We start from the raw sequence: 14012 nt of genomic DNA, 5'->3' as shown, positions 1-14012 counted from the left end.
TCCTCCCAAAACACACACACACACACACTCCAATCTACTAGCACCTATTAATAGGGTAGGTCTAGTTATGAAAAGTGAATTGCTAATAAGGAAATTACGCTTAGAAAAATGCCCCTCTACTACTTAAGGGACTTACATGAGGGGCTGTCACCTAAGAAAGGAGGTAAGAGTTGTGTCCCACGTAAACTAAACTTTGCATGGATGCAAGTAAATATAAGTAGGCTTTAAGTAGATGGTACATGATGATTAAGAAAGAGAACTTTGGGGATAGCTATATTTACTTGCATGGATGCAAGTAAATATAAGTAGGCTTTAAGTAGATGTTACATGATGACTAAGAAAGAGAACTTTGGGGATAGCTAGAAGTATTCCAAAAAATGATTGGAGGAATCCTCAGCATATTTTTTTCGAATTGGCAAGAAGAGCAATGAGAGGAGGTTACCCTTCAAGTCAGGGAAGTAGTCTCGGGTTTAACACTTACTCTGGAATTTAAGGGCCTCTTTCTAGTTAGCTTAAGTATGTACGCAAGGGACGCATCATCTTGGAGTACTGTCTTACTAAAAATAGTTCTGAAGTTCGCATGGGATATAGTTCTAAGTGATAAACTTGGGCCTTTGCGACTTGCAACATTTTATTATGGAGGGACTTGAATGCAAAAAGTGAAGTCTTAAGTCTCCAAGTCCATGTGTGGGGCATTTCTCTTACTAGTTGGGAACCCGTGCTTCGCACATCTTTTGAGGCTTCCAAAATCAAATTCTATCCAAACCCTCCTCAAACCTCCTCCTCCTCTTCCTGAACCTCCAAATTCTTGCCACGTGGCAGCTTTGTGAAACTCTTCCTTAAGATAATATAGAGATAGAGATGTTGTGAATGCAAGAGGGAAGGGCTTTTTTTTCGAGAGGAATGAGAATATATGATTGAAAACTAGAACAAAAAATGTGGATCTACATCACATCAGGCATTAGACATAAGAGATGTGCATAGCTTTTAGATGGGCTTATTTGATCCTACTTGGTAAGTGATGGTTTGTGAAACAAGGCATCGATTTCCACCACTCAGAAGCTACCCACATGAATGGGGCAGCTTGGGTTAGCAATGAGATAAAAACTCTTGACTGGGGCAGCAACACAAGAGACCACCTTTTTCTACCTATTTATGAGAAGACATTAATGTGACAACCTTAGGTGAGAGTCTCGTTTTAAAAATGCAATCACCTTACACCATAGTCACATTAGATAGGAACTGAAATAAAAGCTAAAATAAAAGTCTTTCAAAGGTTTGGTCTTTCAATATAGCTTATCTGCTGTCGTTTCTTATAATAAACCCTACAAGGGTATCATTTCTCCCGTCTTCTTCCCCTTCCTCAGATTACGTTGTAAGAGCAGATTAGCACACACTTTGGACCGGATTAGTGCAGACATGGGGCCAGATTAGCAGCAGAAATGCGGCTAGAGCTCACTGCGAAGAATTGGGAAACATTTTGGCGCACATTAACACAAATTTGGGGCAGGTTAGCCTACAACTCGGGTCTAATCAGTCCACAATCTGGGGTAAATTGGCAAGGTTAACTGGCCTGGTGGGGCAGATAAGCACACAATTTGGGGCAGGTTAGCGCAAAGACAGGCAGATTAGCGAAGTTGAGGTGGCGATCTGGGGCAGATCGGCACACAAATCAGGGCAGGCTAATTTAAAGACAGGAAAATCAGCGAAGTTGGGGCCAGATTAGCTTGCTGATTGGGTCGGATTAACAAAGATTTTGGTAACATTAGTACAGAGAAAGGGAGATTAGCGAAGTTTTGGTGAAATTATCTCACCGTTTGGGGACGAATTGGGAAATATTAGCGACCTGTAAGCCAGCCATGGCAAACACTGAGGAACAGCAGATTGTTTCTAATTCTGATGCATCAATGGACTCTTCTCCTCTGTTAGCGAGCTCAGGAGATCTTACCAATGGCTCTGAAGCAGCAGGGAGACTGTCTGCAAGGAGGGGAAGGCTATCTAGGGTTTTTCGCCTGCTGAGAGTAAGAAGTAGCCGCAGACTAATGAGAGAACCCTCTGTGCTTGTAAGAGAGACAGCAGCAGAACAGCTCGAAGAAAGGCAGAGTGATTGGGCTTACTCAAGGCCAGTGGTCATCTTGGACCTCATATGGAACCTTGCCTTCATCACAGTGGCCATTGTTGTGCTCATCATGAGCAGAGAGGAGAGACCCAGTAATCCCCTCAGGATATGGATTGTGGGCTATGCTGCCCAATGCTGCATCCACATGACATGTGTCTGGGTTGAGTACCAACGGCGCCGCGCCCGTGGCAGCAGGCGTTACGGCTCTGAAACCCCCCAACTCTCATCCAATGAGGCCAATTTCTCTTACTCTGAGAGATCTCAAGTGGACAGAGATGCTGATCAGACCTTCGATGAAGCCATTATGTCACATATAAGGTGCAACAACGCTTCACTTTAACCCTTCGTTGGCATTTGTTTTTTGCCTTCTTTAGCTCTTCAGCAGACACATATACATCCCAAAGGGTTTTCACTCATGTAATGCAGACATAGCAAGTGACTTTTCAGTTATCTAAAGAGTATGTAAGACGGAGTGCACAATAAGGGTGTTTGGGTCTTGGACAAATGGTGTATACAAAATGGGTGATAGGTTTTTAACGTGTAAAAACCTATGTATATGTTGTAAATAAGGTATATAACTTCGAGGATTTTTTCATATAAGAAGGTATATAAAGCTCAAAGTTGTTTATGTACAAGGATATTTCTCAATGGGTCATGCATGCTCGCAGATGGCTTTGAGCAAGTCATAGGTAGGTTCTGTAGGATTAAGCGACTAGCAGGGGCTTTGAGCAAACCATGGGTAGGTTCTGTAGAGATTGAGTGACTAGCAGGGGCTTTGGGAAAATTACAGGTAGGTTAAGTAGGATTGGGAGACTAGCAGAAAAATATTCTCTTTTTTCAAAAACTAGCAAAAGAGACTTGCTGTATATTGGAGTTTAGCAACTCTGCCCAAGTTAATAGCAGAGTGGCTAGAATTCACGATTTCCGGCAGGGAGATTGCGGTTTCAAAATTGTAAACATTCTACTAATCTATGGTGGATGAAAGTCCAAAATTCGATTAAGATAAGCTTAACAGTAGCACGTTGATCAAGGCAAGGCACTCATAATCAATCTCATTGGGTGATCCAAGAGGCAAAGTATATCACAATTTATAGGATCCAAGAGAGCCTTCTAGACTCACACAAGATCCATGCACCCAAGGGCAATACATGTGTCCACTCACTACCCAATTCATCATTCAAGAGGGTTACATCAGTGTGTAGGGGACAAGCATGACTGGCATCTGGGGGACGTGCACATCTGACCCTGACACCTTCCTGTGGCGGCACACTAGCTTACATGTTCCTAGACAAGGGCTCACAAAGGGGGCCAGGTGTCTAGCCATAGAGCTTGCACCTTTCCTGTACACTAATGTCCATTAATGTCCACGGCAGGATGCACGTGAGATTTCCTCCTGTGTAGCTTGACAGGAGCTGTGCGTAACACACCTACTGGGGAAGCGTTTCAACATAAGATGACAATGCAAAGAACACTTCTTAAAACTGAATGCTGAGTTTTAGGGTTGAGAGAAGTACACATGAACACTAGATTGGGTCCCAATCCACCCCCTCAAGGCCCCCCATCTAATAGGTGTATCTTCTTTATGTTTAGATCATTTTAGCTCTTAGTTGTTATTTATCATTGCTTCTAGTCTTGCTTAATCATTGCTTTAATAGGGAAGTGATTGTTTTGCTAGTCTAGTTGTAAGTGCTAGCCTTCATCATGACAGAGTTTGCCCTTCACCTCTGGAGTAGTGATAGAAACTTAGCTTGTTGGCCTCTGTATATTAAATTGTGTCTACTCTTAGGCACTAATGATGTGAGTAGGGATGTCGTAGCACTAAGTCCATGCTACGCATGATGGAGTTGATGATCTATACTTCATTATATGTAAACCTGCACCTACTCTTAGGCACTAATGATGTGAGTAGGGATGTCGTAGCACCAAGTCCATGCTATGCATGATGGAGTTGATAACCTTATACTTCATGATTGGACAATCTTTGAGGTAAAGTTTGCACTTTTTGTATTCTTGTCTTTGCTTGTTTTGTTTTAGTGAATTAGTCATTTAAAGTTTGTTTTGTCGTTGCTAATTAGTCATTCAAAATTTGTTTAGCTTGGTTGTTAGAAATTCTTTTGTTGTGGTTCAATAAAGAATTTGTGTGTGTGTATGTGGGGGTGTGTGATGTAGTTATATTTTTATTATTATTTCTTCTTGGGTGTTCTATATTAAGCTTTCCTATATTTGATTTGTTTGTTTTAGTGATTCTCTTCTTCTTTTAAAATTATTCGTAAGTTTAGATTCATTTGGGAAGATGTGCGGTAATGACTAGAGGCATATGCTCGGGCTGTGCTGCTACTGATTGCGCCTGTTTGGGCTGCGTTGTGGACTGCTTGGATGGTGCGTTAAGATGACTACTGACCTGGCTGCTCTTTGCTTGCTTGCATTTTCTCCTCTAGGCCGCCCACCACAGGGCTGAAGATGCGAAACGTACAGCAGAGTTATGGCTTGATGGAGATCTCAGCCCCCAAAGCCCCTATATATAGAGTACCTGGATGGTTAGGATTGGCAACAAGCACCCCCATGAAAAGGTGTGCCAAGGGCACACTTCCACATGGCACCTTATGCCTCTCTAGAGACAGGCTCCTGCTTTTAGGTCACCTCAGATCTCACTTGACTGGACAATACCTATTGCCCCTTTTTGGTGCTTGACTCATGGGTGTCCATGGGCTGTCCACAGCCACCATGGCCCCTAAATGACATTGCTAGTAATAAAGGACAATTTCACACATGGCATGCCTCATTTACCCGGGACTTGGACTTGACATTGGACTTTGCTGTCCTAGACACCCAACCATAGGTCTAATAAGTGTCATGTAGGGCGTGTATAACATTACTCTTGCAAAGAGGGTTACATATGACTTGTGCCACGGGCATGACCGGACTCAACCCTAATGATCAAGATTTACCAGATTCACATACGTTTATCCGTATTTTACAGATGTACTAGATTTATGGACATTTGGACAAGCTTTGGGAATGTGAGGTTATCTAGATATGGGTTCTAGGCACACTAGACACCTTGATGGGGGCGTCCAAGAGTAGGACATAAGCCTTGGATTATGGCGGACATGCGGCCTATAGGTCACTGATAGGAAGACCCTTTGTGTGGAAATTGGCTTAAAATAGGCTAATTTGTGCGTTCACATCATTATTTATAAATGGTGGACATGTTTTTTACTTAAGGTCGGGCTTTTTATTAATTGGCCAAACTTTTGGACATGCTTTGGGAATGGGAGGCTATCCAGATATGGGTTCTGGGCACACCTTGGACACCTTGACGACGTCCGAGAACAAGACACAGGCCTTGGATTATGGAGGGCATGGCCTTATAGGTCATGGGACTGATAGGAAGACCCGTGGTGTGGAAAACATGCTTAAAACATGTTATTCTTTGTGTTCACATCATTGGGACATGTTTAGTACTTAAGGCCAGAAGTTTTATTAATTGGCCCCCTCATGAGAGAAAGCATTCACACTCATTATAATTTTGAGTGCGTGAGGTCCTTGGACATTACACACACATTAAGGCTTGAGCCTTAGCTTGATAATTTGGGGGAAAGCAAGTGAAGTAAAAGTGTGGGAAAGAAAATGTAAAAGCAAAGCTCATATATATAAAAGACTGTTTTGATGCGTGTGCGCCTAGAGAAAACCATCATTGTCGACTTCTCTAGTTGCTCGTTGCCAAGGTGGAATTGGGAAAAATTATGGGAAATTGACAAGACTTAGGGGAAATTGGGGAGATTGGAAGAATTGGGAAAATTTGAGAATATTGGGAGAATTTAGAAAATTGGGGTGATTTGGGAAAATGGAGAGGCTTTGGAGGAATTAGAACAAATTGGGGGAATTGGGAAACATTGGAAAAATTAGGGAAATTGAGTGACATTGAAGAAATTAGGGAAATTGGGTGACATTAGTGAAATCGAGAGAAATGTCAACGAAATTGAAAAAATTAGGGAAAAATTTGGTAGCAAGACACAATATTTATGTCACATGTAGGCCCGTGCCATGGCTAATCTTCAACATGAACATACTTAATCCCTGATCAGTTAGCAGTCAAGTAGCATCAGAAGTATCTTCATCATCATTGTTATCCTCAGCAGTCACAACATCAGCATGGTCATCATCATTAGTATCATCACCATCTTTACTAGCAGCAGTAGCACATAGTTATCAAGAGCATGAGGGGTCTTCGGTGTTGAGATATTGAGCTCATCTAGTGAGGCGGTGGACACTGATGATCCGCCTAGGAGATAGGCCCCACACTTACACCACTGGCATGGTTGGTGAGATCATGGGTGATATGCGGCCAGTGGGATGACAGGTTGTGTGACGGCCATCCTAGAGACTGCCATAGTTATAGCGCCAGCTCATTTAGTTGGGTTCACACTATAGAGAACCCTAGTATGTATTTGGTTGAGTACCTTTTCATATTTGGTGTACTCTTATCTTTGTATATGGTTGTTGAGTGTTGTGTGAAGAAGAAGATTTTCAGCCTCTCACCTTGTGTGTGCTCTTTTAGAGTTTTGTGAGAGTGTGTGTGCTTGCAAGAGCTTAAGCTCTCTTCTTCCGTGCATCTTTTCACGGAATCAAAGCCTGGTTCATGCTAAGGGCTGAGCTGCAAGCAAGAGAAGCACAGGAAGCGGTACGAGGGTAAGAGCTTCAACTACTCTTCCCTATTTGTGTTGGCGACTACACTCTTGTCGGGAGCTCTACGGGAGGCAGCGGCAAACGATCTCTGATTGAGGAGCTTTCTTCGCGGGAGTAAAGCTATAGGGCATGTGAGGATTACTATTATTACTTAGTATTTCATCCACTATCTGTGTATTTAAGACTGAAACTGAAAGTAGACTTCACATCCCATGACCAATAGTCATGACTCTAGGCGAAGAGACACATCCTTTGGACGAATAGCTGCAACCATTGGATGAAGAGTTGCAACCCTAGAGCGAAGGGGTGTGACCAGTCGTCGAAGGAGTGTGGCTCTTGATGAAGAGGCATGTCTCTAGAGTGAATAGTCGTGACCATCCAAGTGTAGGGGTCCTCTGTAATCATGTCACTTCAGTATCTGTAATCATAAGGAGACTGTATAATGAACTAAGTCACAATCGTGACATTCCCTCCCATTTAAAATAAAACCCTTGTGATTAAATGAGAGTCGGTCAAAGGAGCAGCAATATCTGAGAACTTGTGAACCTTGGTGTGGTAAAAATTTGCTAATCCCAAGAAAGATCGCACGTCTGAAATTGTAAGTGGCAAAGGCCAATCAACAATGACCTTTATCTTCTTAGGATTAACTGCAATACCATGTCCAGAGATGATATGTCCAAGATATTCCACATGATCTTTGAAAAACTGACTCTTCTTCTTGTTGATGTACAAGACATTCGTACGGAGTACGTCGAAGACAATCTGCAAATGCTGCTTGTGATCTGCTAAAGTCTTACTGAAGACCAAAATGTCATCCAGATAAACGATGACAAACTTATCCAAGTAAGGACCAAAGATGTCATTCATCAAAGTCATGAAAGTAGCTGGGGCATTGGTTAACCCAAAAGGAATGACCAAAAATTCATAATGTCCATACTTTGTTCTGAAAGCTGTCTTATACTCATCTCCAATTCGAATCCTGATTTGATGATAGCCTGACTTCAGATCAATTTTCGAAAATACCTTTGCACCAAGCAACTGATCAAAGAGCTCATCGATGCGAGGCAAGGGAAACTTATTCTTGATTGTCTGCTTATTAAGGGCACGATAATCAATGCAAAGTCGCATAGATTCATCCTTCTTCTTGACCAATAAAACTGGAGCACCAAAAGGACTTTTGCTTGGACGTATATGACCTTTATCTAACAACTCTGCCAATTGTCTCTGAATTTCTTGAGATTCTGAATAAGAAACTCGATAAGGAGCTCGAACTGGCGGTGGTTGTCCAGGAATTAGATCAATCATATGATCTACAGAACGTCGAGGAGGCAATGTCGTTGGCAGCTCGTCAGGAAATAAATCCTTATAAGGTTGAAAGAAGGGCTGTTGTAAATAAGAAATATCTGATGGCGAGGATTCCGATTGGTCAACTGTATTATCTTCTGCTTCTCGCAACATAACTAAGGCAGAAGTGCTGTCGCGTTTACGCACTAAGCGTTTGACTTGCATAGCAGAAACCACAGTAATCGGCTTAGAATTAAACAGACCTCGTAATTCCATTTCTTGATGATTATGATAAAGTCGAATGGAATGATCTCGAAAGCTGATCAAAGGATCATACTCATATAACCAAGACTGTCCAAGGATCATGTCATAGTGTGACAAAGGCATAATAGAGAAATTCAGCTGATCCTGATAGTCCTGAATCTGAAAATGCAACTGTTGAATCCGTTTGCTGCAATGCAAGAAAGAACCATCTGCAAGTTCCACTTGGAAAACTTCCGCACTCTGCTGAGTAGGTAATCGCAACTTGTTGACGAGAGTAGTTCCCACAAAATTAGTCGAGCATCCACTATCAACTAGAACATTGATAGGATGCTGGCCAATAAATCCCAATAAGCTCAAAACTTGATTGGAAAGGTTAACAGGCACTGAAGTATGGTTGTGGGCATTCAGCATTAAAGCACTGACAACTTTAGAAACTCGCACTGCATGAACCACCTGCTTGCCTTTTTCTGACGTAGAAGGATGATGATGTCCATGTTCACCTTCTGGAAAACATTCCATGTTGGAATTCTGGCGAGAATTACGCTTTGGGCACTCATACCACCTGTGTGGTCCATTGCAAATTGTGCAAAGACCTGAAGGGTTGGCCTGAGAGGTTGAAGGTGCCGATGTAGAGGCTTGCTGACCTGCTGAGGTATCGCGGCGAAAATTGCGGCGATTGTTGGGTCGGCGATCGTGCCAGTTGCGTCCTCGATTCCGATTGTTGTTGTTGGAAGAGGATCCTGTTTGTGAGGCTGCTGCCTGACCTGAAAATCTAGGCCGAAAGGACTGTTGCCGAGTAGATTGCTGACCAGAGGATTGGGAATATTGAGACGCAGGTTGAGATAAATTTCCTCTGCGATTGGGCTGGGAGAAACGAGCACTGTTTGAGGACCGATTGCCAAAGAAGGATGTCCTGGGTTGTCGTCGTAAATCTCCAAGGCGCTCTACGTAGGCAATAGCAGCATCTATGGTGAGAGGGTTAAACTTCTGCACATCTTCCTGTAAGTGGGGTTCAAGCCCATCGATGAAGCTGTGTAGCTTGTCAGCGGGGCTGAGGCTCTCAATTTCCAGAGTTAAACGTTGGAACTCTGTGATATATGCGGCTGAGGATCCTGTTTGCCTCAGGCAGCGGAGAGCAGACCAGGCATGGTAGTCCGCACTGGCAGGTTCAAAGGCCTTGCGGAGGGCGCGCCGGAATTTATCCCAAGTAGGAGTGTGTTTACCATCTGCAACACGTCGTTGCCACCATAGAAGTGCTGTATCCTTGAGTAGGGAACTGGCTAAAGCAACCTTCTTGCTTTCGACCAAATCGGTATTGGTCAAATATACCTCCATTTTGAATATCCATTGGTCAAGCACGCGCTTGTCGCGGCGACCATTATAAGGGGCAGGCAGTTTGACATCGAGTTTCTTTTTTTGTGCAGCAGTTAATATTTTATAAAGAAGTTGGAGTTCTGCATTGTTTACCTCGGCAGTTGGATCTGGTTCATCTTCATTTTTTGCTACCGAAGTCTCTGAAGAAGATGGGTGTGGATCACTGGCTGGTGTGCGCGCTGGATGGGGCCGCTGCAATTGGTCGAGCCGTCTGCTGATGGTAGAGAGACTTGTCGAAAAAGTCTGCTGAAGTGTCTCCATCTGCTCGCGTAATAATGTAATGGCTTGCATTTGCTCGTCTTGTTGCTGGCCCTCTTTCTTTGAGATAGATGGCATGTTGGATCTGCTAGAGGGAGTAGCGCGGAGAAGCCGGTGAAATATGTGGTACCGCTGGAGGAGAGAGTGACAGTGAATCGTCTCCCAATTCTGCTAAGAAATCGGAGCCTAACTCCGAAGGCTCGAAGTCTTCCACCTTGTCGAGAGGAGGTGTCTCTGCAGGGGTTAAGGGAGTGTAATCGGGCACAATGAGCTCGCTGTATACTCGAACCAAGGGCTGGAGCGAGATGATCCGGTTCACTGCATCCACACGGCACTCGTCCAGGAAATATGCAAGATGTGGGTACCGTCCCAAAATAAACTCGTAATGAGCAAGATGGTGTGCTGGACACGTCAAGTAAATATGCCAGATCACCCACGCCTGGAACTGAGTGGCGTGGCGGTGACTGACGTATAATAAAAAGTCCAGGGGACCTGGTACATGAACTGGAGCCGGAACAGGTTCTGCAACAGGTTCGGGTAATGGGGCGGGCTCCGGTGTGGGTGTCTCGCGAGGATTTTCGGGCAATATGGCCTCCGGGACCTCGTCTATGTACGAGATGTAAGGCACGGGCTGATTGTTGTTGGGTTCCATTGGACACCTGGTTGAGAATGGAAATGCGTGCCACAGTGGATAGAAGTCCCTGGCGTGGCAGAGTGGGAGAGGAGCGCACCTTCTCTCGAACGGCGTGCGAGTGAAACGAACAGGCTGGCCGGCGGATGAAGTCGTTGCGCTGGCCCCATTCGCTCCTCTATATTTTTTTATTTTTTAAAAATGTGTTGGTCGGCGGCTGGGTGTCCTTGCGCTGGTTGGCGGCGGCGGGTGTCCTTGCGCTGGCGGCCGTTGGGTGCTGGTGCCCGACTGCTCACGTGGCTGGTGGAAGCCACGTGTATTAAAAAAAAGAGCTTAAGTGTATAAGCCTTAAATCATAAGGCTTGTTGGTTAACGTTTCGTTTTTTTTGAAAAGTTGACGCTTCGCCGACTGGAAGGGTGCGCCTCTTCGAACAGTGGGCCACCGGCAGTATTACGAAGGCTCACAACCGGCAGCCACTCTTAGCAATCAAGAGGCACGCTGGCAGCAAACAAGGCGAAGAGAGGGGGGGCTTCCAAATTCAGCAGCGAAGGGGTGCCATGCGAAGAGGTGCCATCTCTTGGTGCCATCGTTCGTGTGAAGGGGTGCGAACCCATGCACGAAAGGGCACAACCCGATGAAGGGCTCACGAAGGGCTACCAGCAGGAGATCACTGCATACTCACCGGGTACGCCACACACACATCTGTGCATCTGTCTTCTATATGTGAATTGAGAAAGAAGGTTTAGGTTACCTCATACTCGTAGATGCAGGTTCCATCTTTCTTCTGCTTCCATACAACGCCGGGTAGGGGAGTAGAGCGGAGAGGGTGAGAGGCTCACAACCGTAGGCCCGGGAAAAAATTTTGCTCTGATACCACTGTGAGGATTACTATTATTACTTAGTATTTCATCCACTATCTGTGTATTTAAGACTGAAACTGAAAGTAGACTTGAACACAGATGTTTGATTGATTTAAATTGTGATACAACAGGCTCCTTATATAGGAGTTCAAGAGACACGAATGAAAAGACACATCCCATGACCAATAGTCATGACTCTAGGCGAAGAGACACATCCTTTGGACGAATAGCTGCAACCATTGGATGAAGAGTTGCAACCCTAGAGCGAAGGGGTGTGACCAGTCGTCGAAGGAGTGTGGCTCTTGATGAAGAGGCATGTCTCTAGAGTGAATAGTCGTGACCATCCAAGTGTAGGGGTCCTCTGTAATCATGTCACTTCAGTATCTGTAATCATAAGGAGACTGTATAATGAACTAAGTCACAATCGTGACAGGGCAACTCTTCCGTCTTATCGGACAATAATTTTCGGGCCGAAAACGCGTTTCGGGCGCGTTAGGACCTCTGTTTTTCAGAAAGCAGGCGATTTCGAGCACAACGGGTAAGTCATCGATTCTGTGCATAACTCTGTTTTAGGAACTTCAGGAAGACAGATTGGTTGTGCAGACATTGTGTGTGATCTGGCAGCCCTCAAGACCTCTTAGCACAGAGGATTCACACAGATCTGTGTCCCACAAAAGCAACACACTGTGCTTCCCTCTGATCAACCAAGACAATTCAGCAGGGCAGCCTTGAGCACACATCTGGCATATTCCATGAACATGGTTCCACAACTCAGTACAAACATACATCCACTGTCCAATCTTTGTTTCCACCCTTTCAAACTGCCATACCCCTCCTCTCACAAGGGGCCAGATAACACAACTCTGCAGCAGACATAAGCCAGTGGAAAGAAAGAAAGATGGACAAGTTTAGAGCTTACCAATTCAATGCGTGGTTCTGCACCCGTGGGACTGATTGTACGAGTCTGTACTTGAGAAAGACTGTCTGTACTTTCCTCCCTGTAACCACCTGGCTGATGCACCAATTTATGCTCTGATAAAGCAGCGCGTGCAGTTGGAAATGCACCGCCTGCAATCTGTTCACCAATTTATGGCTGATGCACCAATTTATGCTCTGATAAAGCAGCGCCTGCAGTTGGAAATGCACCGCCTGCAATCTGTTCAGGACTGAACAGTACAGAAGCCGGTTGTACCTGTCCGTACAGGTCAGTAAAACCCTAATGTACCTGTCCGTACAGTCTCTACGCCTGTAGCTGTAGCTGCTGCCTGTATGATGCACCTCCGCCTGTACCAGCTGTACGGGTCTGCACAGTACCCGACTGTACTAGCTGGACAGAGGTTTCCTTGTCGCCTGTACCTGTCCGTACAGGTCCGCAACCGCCTGTACCGTACAGGTCAGCACCTGCACAGCAGCCGCCTGAACCTGTACTTGCAGACGTATAGCAGCCACGTGGACTGTACGGCTAGGGTCTGTACGGAAACCAGCCTGCCGTCTGCACTCTGGTCGCCAGGGCCGCCTGCAACCACAGCCGTCACCTGCTCTGTACGGCCTGCAGTCTTTAGGTCTGTACGGCCAGTACTGTACGGCATGTCTGTACGGGCAGTTCTGTACACAATCAAACACCAGCAGCCAGTCCACAACGTTTTCCTTCTCCTCGCATGTAACTTGCACGCTTCCCCAAAAGCAAGAGAGAGAGAGAGATGAGGGAGGCGTGTATCAAAAGTGGAGTTTCCTCTCTCCAAAAATATCCTAAGGCCCTTACTTTAATGTTTATTAAAGTTCCTAAGGGCCACTTAGGCCTAGGGGCCACCCATGGTTAGAACATTAAAAACATTAATGTTCTTGGTCCCCCTTCACACCTGAAGATGTCCACACATCATTCCCTTTGTCCGGGCACCCCAAATATGAATCATTTAATATTTATTTTGCTCAGCAACCACCATGCCCACACTTGTGCTGTTCCATTTTCACAGGGTCATGACATATCCCCCTCTTGAAAAATGGCAAGCGTCCTCGATTGCAATCTGGTGATATAGCAAAATATCCAAAGTGAAATATACAATATGGCAAGATCAGCGTCCCAATCTCTCTAAGCCATGCACATGTAACAACATTCACTGCAAACCAATGGTGTAGTAGTAGTCCAAGTTGTATACCACTGTGAACCATACACAACCACAACATCCAATGTGACTAGTACACACATATCATAGAAGTCCCATAAACAGATGTACTGTTAGCCATCAGTACCTTCGGGTGAGACAAAAACTGCACCAAGCGACCTCTAGATGTCATCTGAGCCTGTTTGTATCAAGGGAGTGGAGGTGCTACCCCCCCTTTTGAGCATTAGGCAATGCTCTAGACCCATGCTCTGCTGAACCTGAATGAGCCATAACAAGAGTCGGCTCCAACTCAAAGGCATCGAGATAAAGCTGCAAAACCTGAGGTGAATCTGTTAAGTCACCTTCCTCCATCCACTTCGCATCCATCGGTGAATAGTTGAACTTCACAAGATAGCGACAGGAAACTTTA

General features: G+C 44.9%; 2 protein-coding genes across 2 annotated transcripts in view; one reads left to right on the top strand and one right to left on the bottom strand.

Annotated features, from left to right (window-relative positions):
- The first annotated feature begins 1204 nt into the window (after window positions 1-1204).
- Window positions 1205-14012, top strand: part of LOC147604578 (E3 ubiquitin-protein ligase At1g12760-like) — a 56161-nt gene continuing 43353 nt past the window's right edge. The window contains exon 1 of the mRNA XM_086794486.1: window positions 1205-2437. Coding sequence (XP_086650612.1) covers window positions 1860-2437 — 578 coding nt within the window. The 5' untranslated portion in view covers window positions 1205-1859. The remainder of the gene's footprint in view (window positions 2438-14012) is intronic.
- Window positions 7286-10066, bottom strand: LOC147604579 (uncharacterized). The gene has a single exon (XM_086794726.1). It carries the CDS (start codon window positions 10064-10066, stop codon window positions 7286-7288), a length of 2781 nt encoding a protein of 926 aa, XP_086650852.1.

This window comes from Cibotium barometz, chromosome 61 (genome assembly GCF_041138505.1).
Source record: "Cibotium barometz isolate CiBa-2024 chromosome 61, ASM4113850v1, whole genome shotgun sequence".
Taxonomy (NCBI): Eukaryota; Viridiplantae; Streptophyta; class Polypodiopsida; order Cyatheales; family Cibotiaceae; genus Cibotium; species Cibotium barometz.
This window is presented reverse-complemented; position numbering and strand designations above follow the sequence as displayed.

Coding starts and splice junctions, on each gene's coding strand:
- LOC147604579 (XM_086794726.1), bottom strand. CDS start 10,066: ATGCCATCTATCTCAAAGAAAGAGGGCCAGCAACAAGACGAGCAAATG.